Below are 16,178 nucleotides of genomic sequence, written 5' to 3' on the forward strand. Positions count from 1 at the left end.
TTGCCTTATGAATAGGGTTTTACGGTCCGTTTGTGACTTCGGAATGGGAAATGCATCCTTGGGTGATGTATAGTTTTTACAAGGTGAAGTGGTGGACACATGGTGTGAGTGCATTAATTTTTATTCCTTTTATCACGTTTTGCTCAAATGGTTGAAGAGAAATAGTGCATAAGTTCTTTGCAATGGTTACCTTTTTCCTCTTTTCTCGAATCTCAAATGATAAAAGCCTAAGAGAATCATTGACTCTAACTATACAACATGTAAAATTCATACTAGATATTACTGATTATACATTCTACCTCTTTATGTTCTTGTTGGTATTTCACCCTTTTTTTAATTAGAATATTCGGATAACACATTTAACTGATGAACATATTACTTTCTCTCACCATATATGATAACTAAGAGTTTAATCGATAAATTATATGTTGTGTATTTGGATCTGTTTCATCTACACAGCTTTGACATGCATCAACAAAACAATTTTTTATTTTTATAATGTCATTGAAATAACTATTAATTGTTGTTTTTGATACATTTTGATGTAATAATTTGCTGAGACACAAATGATAATCCAGAGACACATGAAATCATCACTTTGTGTAATTTTATCTAAAAAAATTCGTACAAAATAGTACATTGCTCTTTAAAATTAGTTCAATTTAATTAAAAACTAATTTTGACATACACACACCTCAATATTTTTAGCGCAAGCATGCATTTGCTTGTAATTAACACAACCTACTATTCATCCAGATTTGATCCTTCCATCTTATTTTCTTTATATTTTGCTGCATTAGGAAAAAAAACATAAAATAAGTTTAATAAAAATAATAATGAGTTTAGTATATTAATTTAATTTGCTTATAACACGAAGAATAATTCGAGAGAATAGCATACAAAAATTAAGTGTATTATTTTTTCAAATTCAAATATTTGTCCTTAAAAAATTCTCAAAAACTAAACCTGTAAACCAAACAGCCAAGTACATATGTATGGCTCATGGCAGCGAGTCTCAAAACAGTAGTTGGATGATGAAATGATTGTGAATTTAAATTATTACTAACTAACTGTTACCTACTTTTCTGCTTACTAGTGTCTCAATTTCATTATAGTCCACAGACAGGGTTCTGCCTTATTAAATTATTGTTTTTCTTTGCATTTTGTTTACCTACAATTGCCTAATTAACCATTGACTTCATGACTTGTTTTCTTTTGGTCAGCGGAGGAAGGGAATTGAGCAACGATAAAAGGTCCAGTGAAAAATTCGTAGGAAAATAATTGGTATTCACTCCATATGCCGTGTTTATTTCAAGAAGAAAAAAAACTAAGAAGGATCAAATTAATGTTTCTTCCATCGTTTAGGTTGTGTTAAAATCGAGAGAAAGAAACCCTTTACATTGGACGTAAAAAATAAAAGGCAAAAATAAATTTACCCAAGATTAGACAAAGAAAGAGAGATGAAAAGAAAATTCAAGCCAAAGAGATAAAAAAAAATACTGTTTACATTACATAAATATCATTGTTGAAAATTGAATCAATCTCTTAATTTTACTTTTTTTTTTTAAGCAAGTGTCTTAATATTACTAAGCAATGCTACATACGACTGAAAATAACTCTCATCACATTTTACTATTGAGTTGAAATTGAAAGTGAAGTGATAGTCAGGTTATAAGATTTGTTTGATAGTAAAAGAAGAGAGGATGGGAAGGTATAAGTTTTAATTTTTGAATCTTTTCTATTAACAAAAAATTAATAATTAATAATTAATATTTATTAATAAAAAAAACTAAAAATGATGCTAAAAATAAAAAATGAGTTGTTAGGGTTGAATTGAGGTGGTGTGCCTTACTTCATCTTCTGGACCAAACTTGACTGGTCAATTAATTGTGGGTGATGCTAGGTACACCAGTTTTATTGTTTGTGCACCCAATATTTTTTGTTAATTCCAAAATTATCTTATGATTGATCTGTATGATTTGTACATATGAACTTGATCCGTAAGTATAATTTAAACATAAAGATAAACTTGATCTGTATGACTCATACAGATCATGTTAATCCATACAAACCATACAGATCAACTTGATCCGTATGAAATCCATATGATTCATACGGATCAACAAACATTTGCACAAGTCGTATTATATAAACAGGGTTTTAATAGCAGCTCTGCTCACCTTTACCCAGTAGTTTGAGATAGGGATTTAAGAAGTTTGGGTTCGACCAACAATTAATGGGTGATGCTAGATGCATCCAACATTATTGTTGGTACACCCAACATTTTAAGTGAATGGGCGAAAATGTCTTTCATTCAAGTTGATCCGTATGAGTCATACGAAAGTTGATCCGCATGAGTCATACGAGTCATATAGATCAAGTTGATCCATATGAGTCATACGACTTGTGCAAATATTTGTTGTTTTAATTTTTTTTCCCATATTTGTTATAGGAGGTGTGCTAACAATATACTCTTTAAAATACTTATTTTAACACTCTAAATCTTGTTAAAATTTATAAAAAACTATTAAATGATGAGTAAATCTTGTTAAATAAGAAGTGAATCTTATATTTTTTTTAATTTATAATAATTTCTTGTTAATAAAAAGAATATTTTTTTAAAGAAATAATAAAGAATATATTAAAAAATGTGTTACATGCATTCTTTAGCTCCTTCTTAATTCAAAAAAAAAAAAAAAAAACTCCTTTGTTGTGATTATTCTTTATTGGACAAGTATAGATTTCTAATAATAGTGTAACACAAACTATTATCATGCATGCATTGAATGTATATGATCTAGTAATATCTATATGTCAGTAGTAAAAGAACAACCGACTCCTCCACGTGTCACCATTTTCCATTTTTCCAATTTTATTCTTTGCGTTTCATGTGTCAGCGCTTCCCTCATCTCCCGTGCAAGCTCATCGTGTTATGCTTGTGCTTTCTCTGCTTCTTTGTTCCACCATTTTTTGAATTCAAATTCAAAATCACAGGCTAGGTTTCGCTAGGTTCCAGACTATGGTGATTCTATACTCTAAGTTGATTGTGTCATGTCATTAAGCTATTCTCACAAGCACTAGCCTATCAAACATCGTGCAGTGGTTTCTGATTTCACACAAATGTGACTAGTTTCCATTTACTTTTCTTCCAACCTCATTTTTGCATTTCAGTTGCATGTTCAAAGGGTTCACTCATTTGAATTTGGAGGACATTACGGAATACCGCATTGTTTACAATCACCGAAGAAATACAGTTAAAATTGGAGTTGAATGTAAATTTTTTTGTGAAACATAATCTTTTAAGCTTGACATGAAAATTGTCTTCAAATTCCCTTATTCAATAGTTAACTATGTTTTATTTTGGCCATGTTTATAAATTAAGTACAATATTACTTTGACTTTTGTAAATATTTATAAATTGACACTTTATTTTGTGGGTGTGCTTTTGTTATAAACAATGTCTCTAACATTGTGATTTTGTTAATTGACTATTCTTTATATAATATATGTTTTATTATAGTAGACCTTCAATTTAATTTACACGGGTTAATCATAAATTTTTTGAGTCATAATTATTTTTATTCTCATTTACTTAGTTTTTAATTAACTACATCATACTACTATCTAATATTATAGCCATACAAATATAATTATATTGTAACGGCTTACCCTTGTGTATGCATGAGTACTAAAGTAATTATCATAGAAAAATGATGAAATTGAATTGATGAAGCCATAAACCTTACTAGTCATTTCTATAACAATTTCCTTTTCCCCTGTATCCAAGTTTGTTTGAGATTTGCAAATCGAAAAAGATTTGATTGAATTAAGATAGATTTAATATTATATTCAAATCAGAGTGAATCAAATTTTACTTTGATGCTTAGATTGAATTTTATTTATTTTTTGAAACAAATCTAAATCAATTTATGAATACCCCTGACATACTCGTTATCTTGTTCCAAATCTCGCAATACCTTTTATTACTTCATCTCCGGCCCATGCTACATGATGAATTACCATCTCTCGATGGCCCACTGCAACCACTTTTGAGTCTTAGTTCCTGTCCTACCAATCAAATGGTGACACGTATATTTTTTCCTCAACACACAAAATATCCCTGACCAAAATTCCTAACCCTTTCGTAACACACAAAGAGGCACGATAAAAAATAATTGATGGCACATTAAAGAAATTTCATTCGAATATGAGTAGTTATATACATATTAGAAACACCTCTAGCACTCTCGTTTTATCCCTATATCTCCTTTCTTATTAAATTATATTATTTTTCATATTTATATTTTTCTCTCTTCTTTCTTTATCTTGAGGATGTCTTGTAGCATATGGATGGATGCCTATTCATCTTTATCCTTCAAATATTTTCAAACTGGTGTCGAACAAAGACAAGATGTAGTAGTCCGCGAGGTTAAGGTTAGCTTGCGTTGGCTACATAATTTTCTCTCTTGATGAGAACATTATACGTCTACCCAACAATTTCAACAAGTACAATATAATACTTGTTGCACATAAATTGTTTTTATTCCAATTAAATTCATTGTTATAATCACTTATTCAGACATCAATAAGTAATAGTAAAACTAATTATTTCTCGCGGTAATACATTTTATAGTTGATAATACTATCTTTATTCTTATTTATAAGAAATAAATTATAACTTATTTTTTCTAAAAAGAAATAAAATTAGTTTTCTTTCTAATTATCTTGTTAAAGCATACATGCATGTGTAATATTGGATAAACTCAAATCCAAACATAGACTAGATTTTCAAACATCTAAAATTTGATATGCTCTGCATATTAATATTGTACCGCACGTATTAATTTTTATTTCCTTTAACTTTTTATATACAAGTATATCTTAAAATAAATAAATAAAGTTAAAAGAAAAAAAACATTGCGTATTTGCGTCCCATGACACCGAAAAGCTATGCACAGTGCAGCGCGTACGTGGAGTGCAGTGGTTCACGTTTTTTGCCGAACACTGTCTACTATATCTATATGTCTAAGTCATCTTATGCTTTACTTTAATATCAGATTAACCAAGTCAAGTTTATACCTAGAGCTAGCTCCAATGGCAGCAGGGAAGAAGGGGCACATCGTGATGATACCTTTCATGGCACAAGGCCACATCATCCCATTCCTCGCATTAGCAAGGCAAATCCAACAGAGAACAACAAGCTTCACCATCACCATAGCCAACACACCCCTCAACATTCAATACCTACGATCTTCACTTTCTTCTCCCAATGAAATCCATCTTGCTGAGTTACCCTTCAACTCCACCCAACACGGTTTGCCACCCAACATAGAGAACACCGAGAAGCTCCCTCTCACTCACATAGCAAAACTCTTCCTTTCAACACTCAGCCTCGAAGCTCCTCTTCGCTCCTTGATATCACAGATCACAGAACAAGAGGGTCACCCTCCACTTTGCATTATATCTGACGTGTTCCTTGGCTGGGTTAACAACGTTGCAAAGACTTTAGGTATTAGGAACCTAAGCTTCACCACTTGTGGTGCTTATGGAACTTTGGCCTATATTTCTATCTGGTCCAACCTACCTCATAGGAAAACAGACTCTGATGAGTTCCATGTTCCGGGGTTCCCTCAAAACTACAAATTCCACCGCACCCAATTGCATAAATTTCTAAGAGCAGCTGATGGCACTGATGAGTGGTCACAGTTTTTCATTCCACAGATTGCACTTTCTATCAAGTCTGATGGGTGGATTTGCAACACGGTTGAGGAGATTGAGCCTTTGGGGTTGCATCTTCTGAGGAACTATCTTCAACTTCCCGTTTGGAATGTGGGGCCTCTCTTGCCACCTGTTTCACTCAGTGGCTCTAAACATCGTGCAGGAAAGGAACCTGGCATAGCCCTTGAAGCATGTATGGAGTGGCTGGATTTGAAAGATGAGAATTCTGTTGTCTACATTTCATTTGGGTCACAGAACACTATCAGTGCCTCCCAAATGATGGCATTGGCGGAGGGGTTGGAAGAGAGTGGGATATCGTTTATTTGGGTTATAAGGCCACCTTTTGGTTTTGACATTAATAGAGAGTTCATTGCAGAATGGTTGCCAAAAGGGTTTGAAGAGAGAATGAGGGACACCAAACGTGGCCTTTTGGTGAACAAATGGGGACCCCAGTTGGAGATTCTGTCACACAGTTCCACAGGAGCATTTCTAAGCCATTGTGGATGGAACTCTGTGTTGGAGAGTCTCAGCTATGGGGTGCCTATGATTGGGTGGCCACTAGCTGCTGAACAAGCATACAATGTGAAGATGTTGGTGGAGGAAATGGGTGTGGCTATTGAGCTCACTCGAACTGTGGAAACTGTGATCTCTGGGGAGCAGGTTAAGAAGGTTATAGAAATAGCTATGGAGCAAGAAGGGAAGGGAAAGGAGATGAAGGAGAAGGCGAATGAGATTGCAGCTCACATGAGAGAGGCCATAACAGAGAAAGGTAAAGAAAAGGGGTCTTCTGTGAGAGCAATGGATGATCTTGTTACAACCATTTTATCACCCAACAAGGCTGTATGATTTGCTACATTTAGAATTTGGAATTTGAATAATAATAAAGTTGCTTGTGTAAGCATACTTTTGAAACTGCTAAGCAATCTTTAACACTTGACTTTGATCATGTCACTGTGGAGATCAAAAGTTCACTTTTTTTGATTGATGATTTTAAAACAATATAGATGGTCAATGGATATTATGTCCATATGTTAACTTTTTAGTAGGACTATATGTGCACTTGCAGAGACTGTGTCGGTCTTTATACACATAAAAATGGTTTTAAAGAGTTAATATATATTAAATTCATTCGTATGTAATTTATGGTTATTATTATGTATTAAAACTTCGCATAGCGAAAAGCCTCTGGACAATGGGATAGGAAGTTTTTTTATTATGTATTAAAACTTGTTTTTCATTGAAAATGTAAAAAAAAAAAATAAAAAATTCTAGCATTCAATCAAACAGGACTTGTGTGTCAATAACTAATTTGACCAAACTTTAACTGCTGGTAGTTTGACAATAATTTTGTACGAGTTTATATTTTATGCACTATAATGTAAAATTTTAACTCTATTTATCAATGATTTGTTATCAGTAATTAAAATTATATTAAGTATGAATTATAAGATAATAAAAATTACCAATCTTACTGCACATTAACAATTGTAATTAGATAACAAGGTAAAAATTACTTACACCTCCAATACATTTAAATTCATTTTGTACTGTAGCATCATTTATTCCAGTTTGTTATTTGAACATAAAATTACCCTTCATATATCTTCCAGAGCATGCTAACCGCATCTAAGTAATGACTATCCTTTTTAGACTTTTACATCCAATATTTTTTAATATAAACTAAAAGTAGCTTTAATTATGATTTTTTTTAATACAACAACAACAACAACAACAACGCCTTATCCCACTAGGTGGGGTCGGCTACATGGATCAACTTCCGCCATAATGTTCTATCAAGTACCATACTTCTATCCAAACCATTAATTTCGAGATCCTTTTTTATAACCTCTCTTATAGTCTTTTTGGGTCTTCCTCTGCCTCGAATTGTTTGTCTTCTCTCCATCTGGTCTACTCTCCTCACTACAGAGTCTACCGGTCTTCTCTCTACATGCCCAAACCACCTAAGTCTATTTTCCACCATCTTCTCTACAATAGGCGCTACTCCAACCCTCTCTCTAATAGCTTCGTTTCTAATGATTTTTTTTAATAATTAAAGGTAATTTTGTCACCAAACTAAGATATGATTTCTAAAATTTCACTAAACAATACCTGCTTTTGTTTGCCTTTTCTTTCTTCCAAATTCCTGAACCCATTTCTACTCGTTATTCGTTTGGAGAATGCTCCTCCACCCCGGTGAAGGGGAAATGATTTTCCAAACGGTTCCTATAAAGTAAATCTGTTGCCTATGATATATAATACATGTACACATAAATATTTTAGACAACAAACTTACACACAAAAAAAAAAAAAGACTTCACTACGTTTTCTAAGCCATTTGTGTATTCAGTGGTTACCACATGGCCATCGCGAACTCATCTTGGTATGAAACAAAAATTTTCCGCTTCACTTTCGAGGCCTTTTTGACAGAGGTTCTGTCTGTGCATCACCCTGCCAAATTTTAGCGTATAAATAAACATTAACATATACAAAAAAAATGCCCCAGTGTGATAAGAGGTTTTAGGTTAAACTAAAGTAAAATTATAACGAGAAAATGAATATGTATGTAAATTGTTCTTAAATTGTAATTGTAATACAACAAAAGAAACTGAAATAAACAGAGATTTTATTAGCATTATTACGGGTGTGCTTGATTGTGTTCTCTTTTTTTTTTTTCAAAATTAATTTACAAAGTGACATGCATGAAATATTTTTCAGAAGGAAATAGAGGCGAGAAAAACTATTTGAGAACACAAAAAAAATAAAATTAACACATTGGTTCGCCTGGTGGCACTTATTTAGGTAACAGGAAACAACTTACAGGACCCAAGAGTTGCTCGCGGATATAGGCCATTGATCGTAGTACAGCACCCAATGTGTCCTTGGACACCTGAAACTTAACTTCACTCGCACCAGAAGTTGTCTCGGCGACGGGAAGCTGAAACAGTTTAAAGAATTTCAATAATGTAAAAGTTTGTCAAAGTACATAGACCGAAAATCAAAGATAACATTTTCAGGAGGTGGGATTTCCATATAATAACAATTAAAACAAGTAACAAACATGCATCAACCACTCAATCCCCCATATGAAAAATGCTAGGCACATCCACATTGAACACAATGATTACTCCACATATGTGCTCCTTCCCATCAAAATATGGCCTCCAATTTAGAATGTCAATTCCTGTTCAGTCTTGAGATACAAAGGAATGAAGCTAAGTATTTGTCCGTGTGAATGTTCTTTATATTTTAAACTGAATTTGGTTAAGCTAATTTGAAGATATTAAAGTAAAAAAACAAGTAAAATGTCATATTATGATATTACAAGTTATCTACCTCAACAGCATCGTGTCATTTTATACAGCTGCATTTTCAACCGTATCATGTTTGATACATTCATTAATAGCCAATATGAATGTGCTCCTACTTTACAATTTCCCCAATAATCTATCTCATTGACCTATACACCATCCTCTGAAAAACAACAGACAGACTAGTTCTGTTCCCTTTTCATATGTTGCCAATTTAAATAAAATTAAAATTCTCTTCCTTAGTAACCTAATCAATAGCATGTGCTCCTTACACAAAATCTTACCTTATAAATATAAATGAATAAAAATATCCTCCCACCCCTATTTACAGCCACTCAGTAAGAAGAGAAGTGCTTTAAGGAATTTTAATTATGAAAGTGCACAGCAGCATCAATCCCTGCTTTTCTAGCACTAGAATACTAAAGCAACAAAGCATACGGACAGGCCTATTTGAAAAAGATAAATCAATAAGGAACAAAATCACACACCTTGAGATTCAATACAGCAAACTTCCTAGTTGGTGTGGAAAGCTGATCACTGATGTTGACCATATGGTTAAACAATGGTTCCAAGCTAACTTTTGAGAGATTAAACTTAACCTCGGATTCTGTTGAAGGAATCCTGCTATAATCTTGCAACTGCATTAAAAATATGTTAGGATCCTCACATTGTTGTTATTTGTTAAAATGTTGCAAGAGGATAAAAGCAGGACACCCAGACACAATTAAATGTTACAGAAGATACAAAAAGGGGCTAAGGTTATTTGAGTCTCAAAAGCTTCTCATGCAAAAGCATAGGTATATAAACCAACTCTAAACTAAATCATAACTCATGGGTACTACTACCAATTTTTCATCATTCATATTATTATCAGCACACCTTAAGACTGATAACAGCTACTCTATTCCCTGGTGTTGAGTTCCTGTTCTCCATTACCCACGTCAATGATTTCAGACATGGATAAACCACCTACATGATAAAGCACAAGGACCAGTTTAATGTCATGCAGTCCAATTCCAATCCTAAGAATATATCAAATAAAAAGGAGAAAAGAGGTTCTCCTTCACATACCATGTTTTCTGGTGGACCATCATCTCGCTGGAGAGACACTGGGGTCATTTGCGGTAAATTTAGATCAGCAACTGATTGAACGGGAGTACTAGCATCATTAAGATTAAACCTCTGTGTTGTTTCATCCTGCAATGGCCACAAAAGAGGGTTTGTATCTACTGTTGAAGTAGGGGATTTTCTGTCATCATAAGCAGTCCCACTGGCTGGATGACTGGGAGGGGCAACTTTGGCAACACTTCTCCTCATGAAAGAAATCTTCTTTCCACTTTCTCTAAGAGCACTAATTGCAGTATCATAAATTTCCACAGTCAATGCCCCTTCTTCAGCATACTTGATGGCTTCCCAACAAAGATTGCTATATCGTGATGTCAAAGACTCGTGTCCAAGTGATTCACCAGCAAGTTCAACTGATCCAGCACTGCTTTTTGCATTTCTTGTCCACCGTTTTAAAATGTAATGAGATGGTAATGTAAGTACATTAGTCACAGTAAAAACAGTTAGAACATGTCTACAAAGAATGCCTGAATACTCAAACATTTGGCAACTACAGTTAGCTCTCAACTCAGAAAGGTTTAATGTGACAACATATGCCTTTTGGTCATCCTCAAATTTTGCAACCCTGAATATGCTATTTTCTCCATCTTCTTCAATTCTGTTGGCAGTATAAGCAAAAGTTTCAACTAGCTCTTCTTGAAACTTTGAAAATATTTTCCGCGTATAGAGATTCGCAGCCTGCTTCTCCATCGGGGAAGGTGTCTTCAGAACAGGGGTGGTACAAATTGTCTCATAATCTGATTCTAATTCTTTTTCAAACCAGCACTCCAAAGCTTGTTCATACTGCCTAAAGAACAGTGGTAATGTTGTCTGGTGGTTGACAAAACCATAAAAATAAGAACCATCAAATCCTTGATTAGGAGATATTGCTGCAAAAAATGAATCACGAAAATATGCTGGAACCCATTGAGCACGAGCACTGTACAAGGACTGAAGCCAATCATTTTTTGTGAGTTCATATTTATTGATGATAAAATTCCAAGATGAATCAAACTCCTCAATTGTTTCCGTCAGATTAATACAATTATAAAGTTCAATCTGAAAATTTGGATGCATGTTGCATACATGGGCCAACTTTTCATGGCCTTCTCGCAAGACATGCCATTTGCTTATACAGTGGCGTGTTTGAGGAAAAACTTGTGAAACGGCTGTCTGTATGGCTCTGTCTTGATCAGTAGTGATAGAGACAGGGTATCGGTCATTCATCGCTGTCAGAAATGTCTTAAAAAGCCACACAAAAGAAGCTTCAGAATCATCCAAAAGAAGTGCACAGCCAAACAAAATCATCTGACCATGATGGTTTACCCCAGTGAATGGAGCAAATGGCACTCCATATTGATTTATTCTGTATGTTGTGTCCAGAGTAACTGCATCACCAAAATGACTGTAAGAAGTCCTTGATCTTGCATCTGCCCAAAACACATTAGACATATGATTATCTTCATCAAGTTGGATTGCATAGAAGAAACCAGGGTTCTCAGCTTGCATTTTCTTAAAGTACTCCAGCAGGTTCTGAGCATCCTTCCCTAATGTCCTCTTTCGACTAGGTGGCCTAACAGCATAATTCATCATTGTAGGACTTTTAACTGGCTGATTTGTTTCAGCAACAGCAGCAGCTGCAGGAATATTCTTAATTCCCTGAATATTCTTAGTGGGAATGCAATTCTTATCCATAGATACATACATCACACCACTTGGAACAAGCCCCACTCCTTGGTAAGTTTCAGGCATGGTTCTTCCAACACTAGAAAAGGGCTTACGTGGCCGAATATTATGCACCTTACTAAGGTTACCAAGGGAATGGCTATGATCCTTTATAAATTTTGTAACAACCCACTTATTTTGACCCTTCTGCTCGATCCTAATCATTGCATTGCAGCTTTCAGGAGGCTTTCTTTTTGAATCTTCCCTGCCACACACAAACTCCCGGTACATATTTGCCCCATCAGCTGTGGAACAACCACCATATAGGCCAGCTTTGCAGCTGAAACCCACTCGTTTGCCATACTCAATGTAGAAAGCCTTTGCAGCATCTTCAGAATCAAATTCCCTACCCACATATGGCTCAGAAACCCCAACCCGAACATGAGAACCAGAGTTGTTTTCAGCACTACTAACTCCACCTTCACTAGATTCAGCATTTCCATTGTCTGCCATAGCTTGATGGTCACTTCCTTCTCCCATGCTTATCACTTGTATGTAGCCAAAGTTGCATGTTTTAATCCTATCAGGTAGAAAGATGGGTTGTCTTAAATTGCCTATGCACCAAGTAAACCAAAGTCAAACAATGCAGCATTTCACCTCAAATATTCTCAATAATGGAATGTAGCATAACTAAGACAAGAACCAGAAAAGAAAAAAAAAATTGAGCTTCTTCAGATTAAAAGAAAATTCCCATTTACCAAATTAAGGATATATGAAGTGACACAAAAATAATCCGGTCTCATCAAAACTGAATCTTATTTAAAGTGTTCATTAACAATTCAAAACTGACAGGCATCATCAGAAATTTTACATCGCCAAAAACAATGCTAATAGAACAAAAGTTCAATGTCAAATAGGTTTAAGCTAAATACCATAAACAGCATAACTAAAACACACAGTTTTAATATTCAATTAATTATCAACATTAATTATCACAAATAGGTCAAAACGCATACCTAGAGATGAAGTAACCAATAAAAGTTGCAAAACTTTAAGTAAAATACACAAAAGTTAAAAGCAGTCAATAAAAACAGTAACGGTAACAAAATTCATTGTAAAAGTTAAACGAGAAATTGGAGGTAGTCATAACTTACAGCGACGAAAACTAAGTGTGGCGCTAATAAAGCCCGTGAAATAATTAGAGTGCTGAAAATCAGGGGTTGAGGAATCACAGAAACGCGTGAACGGTGAGGGAACGAAACGACGGCGTTTTGGAGAGAGTTAGGGTTCCGCAGCTCCGAGCGGTTGCAGAGTGGGAGGAGGAAGGAGCGTGAGCGTGAGAGTGGGTGGATGTAGTGTTGCATAGGTTAGATATGAGTACACACGTCATCGTTACCGTTTGATCTAAATCAGACGGTTATGATTCGCTTAGCTCGAAATCTATTTTAAATGGGAACTTCCTTCGGTTTTTTGTCTTTTGTGGTGGGATTTCTCACCTACACTGTCCACCATCCATCCATAGCTGTGGGATCCACATAACATATACACCGTACATTCCGTTTATGATTATATTTTAGTATTTCACTTCTTTTTTTTAATATAGTTTTTGTACGTGTCTAATTTCTATTTTTAATAAGACATTTGAGGCTGAAACTTGACATTGTTGACACCCGAAGAGCAACCCATCATACATCACATGCCAAATTTTATTAAAAAAGAACATTACAAGAGATGAAAAAACACAAGAACCAAAGATATGAAATCAACCAAAACGAAAGTTGGGTAAATCTATTCTATCTTGAGAGAACGGATTTCTAACAAAGTTTGGAGTGGTAAGTAATATGTATCCCATCGTGTTGTATTATGCATGGAACGTGATATCAAAATTTGTAAGATGATCAACACACTCGATCATTGTCTTTGTAAAAGATATGTGAGATAACAAATTGAAGGAATGATGACACAACAATTAAAAACATAAGAGTGAGAATAACTATTAAAAATGCTCTTATTCAAGAAATAACTCCTAAAAACACCTTCATTCAATAATTAACTCTTAAAAATGTCCTCTTTTGAGAAATAATTCTTAATAATACCCTCATAAGGGGGCGTTCAAGCAATAGGTGCATTTTATTCTCACGATGAGAGAAGAAAAAGTAATATTCACATGAATATATGAGAAGCTATCTTATTTTCTATTCAAATTATTTTGAATTTCTAAAATTATTCCAAAGAATATTAAAATAAAACCAAACACATTTTTAAGTATACTCATAAATAACACTTCTGGTTATAATAGTTCTCAATATGTGATCTTAAAAATATAGTATGATACCCTCGATTGGAACAAATCCTCCCGAAGAACGAATCTGTTTCCTTTTTTAAAGTTTTAGTTTTTACCCTTTTAATTTTATTTTTTATTAACTTTTTAGTTTTTCACTCATAAATTTAATTAAAAAATATTTTTTACACATAAAATAACGGCTATAATCATTAAAGTGAAAACATTAGGACGAGATTTTTTTTCCTCAATCAAGGATTACATATGTCTCACACAGCTCAATGGATTAGAGTCTAATTTCTTTGATGGATTCCTTCAAATATGAATATAATTGGATCTTACATCATTGGATTTTGATCCTAAAAATTATATGACATTTATTTTAAAATATAATATTACATTCTCAAAAATCATATTTACAAAATTATTATAATTAAGAATGTTATTGCCCTAGTATATATATAATAATAATAATAATAATCACCATTATAATAATAATAATTATTTATCAGTATGAATATTTGCATACAATAATGATTAAAGAAACAGGATGAAATATATATAATTATAATCATACATCTATTCCCTCTTTCATCTTAATTTTCCAGTTTGACCCTGATTTTCTTTCTAGATTTCTCATACTTTTTGAGTCTCAATGAATTAAAGAGAAATAACATCAGTGAAGGGTAGCTCAGTGGGATCAAGCTCGTTATTATTTTGCACAAGAGTTTTGGAAAGCCTCAAGAGACTCCTGATTGGTAAAATAGCCTTGGCGTTAACATCATGCATGCTCCTGGCAAACAAGCACCTGCATGCCTCACTCGCCGCCTCAAAAAGCTCCACGTCCCTCTTATTCTGCCCCAACAAACAGTGCCCCAGAATCCTCAAAACCGGTTCCAACAACTCCCATGGCAGCGGAACCCTAGACTCCACCTTCCCCTTCTCCTTCTCTTCAAGCTCCGCCTCAGCATCAACAAAAACAACACTTTCTTCTCCATTATCCTCCTCCTCTTCCAAATTCTTGTACATGTCACCGTCTTGCCCCGCCCACAGTTTACAAAACTCGCAAAAATCGATCTTTGAGGACACCGGCATGTGGGGGATTTTGGCGTAGAAGAGCTCCAGCGCCACGCCCACGATTCGGGCTCTACGTGTGGACCGGACGGTGCCGTGTGGCTCAAGCGAAGGGGACACCACAGCGACGTTGAGTTCGGTGCTGGAGTTAATGTTCTTGTTGTTATTAGGGGTTAACGCTTTTGGATCGTGGTAGAGGCTAGGTTGTGCGAGGTCGGGGATCGTGACGGACACGGCTTGCCCGGCGCGTGAGGTTGTTTCGTGCGCGTACAGGGCTAAGAGGACGGCTTCGAATCCGGCTTGGGGTTTCCTGTCGGCGACGCGGGAGAGGTAGACGCCGGCGATGACGGGGAGGAAGCGGAGGACGAGGAGCTGGAGTTCCGTGACGCCGGATTGGAAGGTGTCGTAGAGCCACCGGCAGAGGTTGTTGTCGCCGGCACCGGAGTTGGGGCGCCGAAGGAGGGAGGAGATGTGGGAGTAGATTTCGGGGTTGGAGAGGAGGGAGGTGGGGGTGGTGATGGAGAGAGAGGGGACGATGGAGGATAGGGATTCGATCGCGGTTTGGACTTTTTCCGGGGAGTCTGCGGCGGAGACGGTGGTGGCTTCGTCGCCTGACATTGTGTGTGTTTGAGAGAAGGTACGTTTTTTTCTCTCTTTTCTTTAGCAGAGGTGAGTTTTTGTCTGTGGAAGTTAGAGAAGCAGCGTAACGGATGGAGCCAAAATAGGATCTTATATTAATTTCGCTGCTGCAAATGCTCATCATAACTCAGTGGAAGTTTTTGTTTTTTGTTATATATATATATATATTGGACAGAAGAAAACTCAAAACAAAATAAAAATATGAGGAATAGGGAAAAGTGTAAAATAAGATACATAATAATCCTATAAATAGAGTGAGATTAAACCTGTTATAAAATTTGATTGTATGAATACAATTGCATGCATATCAAAATTCAGATCAAGAAGGGAAAATAATTTATTCATTCTTTCGTCTGTATCAACAATATTTCTAAGCTCATACGCGTTAT

General features: G+C 35.0%; 3 protein-coding genes across 4 annotated transcripts; 1 reads left to right on the forward strand and 2 right to left on the reverse strand.

Moving 5' to 3' along the window:
• The first annotated feature begins 5,050 nt into the window (after nucleotides 1-5,050).
• LOC100785930 (UDP-glycosyltransferase 92A1) lies at nucleotides 5,051-6,630 on the forward strand. Its single transcript, XM_003519429.5, has one exon. It carries the CDS (start codon nucleotides 5,095-5,097, stop codon nucleotides 6,562-6,564), a length of 1,470 nt encoding a protein of 489 aa, XP_003519477.3. The 5' UTR covers nucleotides 5,051-5,094; the 3' UTR covers nucleotides 6,565-6,630.
• Nucleotides 6,631-7,858: 1,228 nt separating this feature from the next.
• LOC100807296 (protein FAR1-RELATED SEQUENCE 3) lies at nucleotides 7,859-13,208 on the reverse strand. 2 transcript variants are annotated; one of them, XM_003518413.5, is made up of 6 exons: nucleotides 12,950-13,208; nucleotides 10,098-12,375; nucleotides 9,906-9,995; nucleotides 9,515-9,664; nucleotides 8,537-8,653; nucleotides 7,859-8,166 (listed from the first exon to the last, which is right to left on the reverse strand). In XM_003518413.5, exons 2-6 carry the CDS (start codon nucleotides 12,333-12,335, stop codon nucleotides 8,122-8,124), a joined length of 2,640 nt encoding a protein of 879 aa, XP_003518461.1. In that variant the 5' UTR covers nucleotides 12,336-12,375; nucleotides 12,950-13,208; the 3' UTR covers nucleotides 7,859-8,121. The 2 variants fall into 2 exon arrangements, with proteins under 2 accessions (XP_003518461.1, XP_006575596.1); XM_006575533.4 differs by having other exon boundaries at nucleotides 10,098-12,409.
• Nucleotides 13,209-14,621: 1,413 nt separating this feature from the next.
• Nucleotides 14,622-16,089, reverse strand: LOC100807831 (hyccin). Its single transcript, XM_003518414.5, has one exon. It carries the CDS (start codon nucleotides 15,766-15,768, stop codon nucleotides 14,737-14,739), a length of 1,032 nt encoding a protein of 343 aa, XP_003518462.1. The 5' UTR covers nucleotides 15,769-16,089; the 3' UTR covers nucleotides 14,622-14,736.
• Between the last annotated feature and the right edge of the window lie 89 nt (nucleotides 16,090-16,178).

This window comes from Glycine max, chromosome 2, assembly GCF_000004515.6.
Source record: "Glycine max cultivar Williams 82 chromosome 2, Glycine_max_v4.0, whole genome shotgun sequence".
NCBI classification, from domain to species: domain Eukaryota; kingdom Viridiplantae; phylum Streptophyta; class Magnoliopsida; order Fabales; family Fabaceae; genus Glycine; species Glycine max.

Bases quoted from the DNA above. Each gene is read 5' to 3' on its own strand.
- LOC100785930 (XM_003519429.5), top strand. From the start codon at position 5,095: ATGGCAGCAGGGAAGAAGGGGCACATCGTGATGATACCTTTCATGGCA.
- LOC100807296 (XM_003518413.5), bottom strand. From the start codon at position 12,335: ATGGGAGAAGGAAGTGACCATCAAGCTATGGCAGACAATGGAAATGCT. The intron at 9,665-9,905 runs GTGTGCTGATAA...TTTTTAATGCAG, and splicing joins TAGCTGTTATCAGTCTTAAG to TTGCAAGATTATAGCAGGAT. The intron at 8,654-9,514 runs GTGTGTGATTTT...AAACTGTTTCAG, and splicing joins TTGCTGTATTGAATCTCAAG to CTTCCCGTCGCCGAGACAAC.
- LOC100807831 (XM_003518414.5), bottom strand. From the start codon at position 15,768: ATGTCAGGCGACGAAGCCACCACCGTCTCCGCCGCAGACTCCCCGGAA.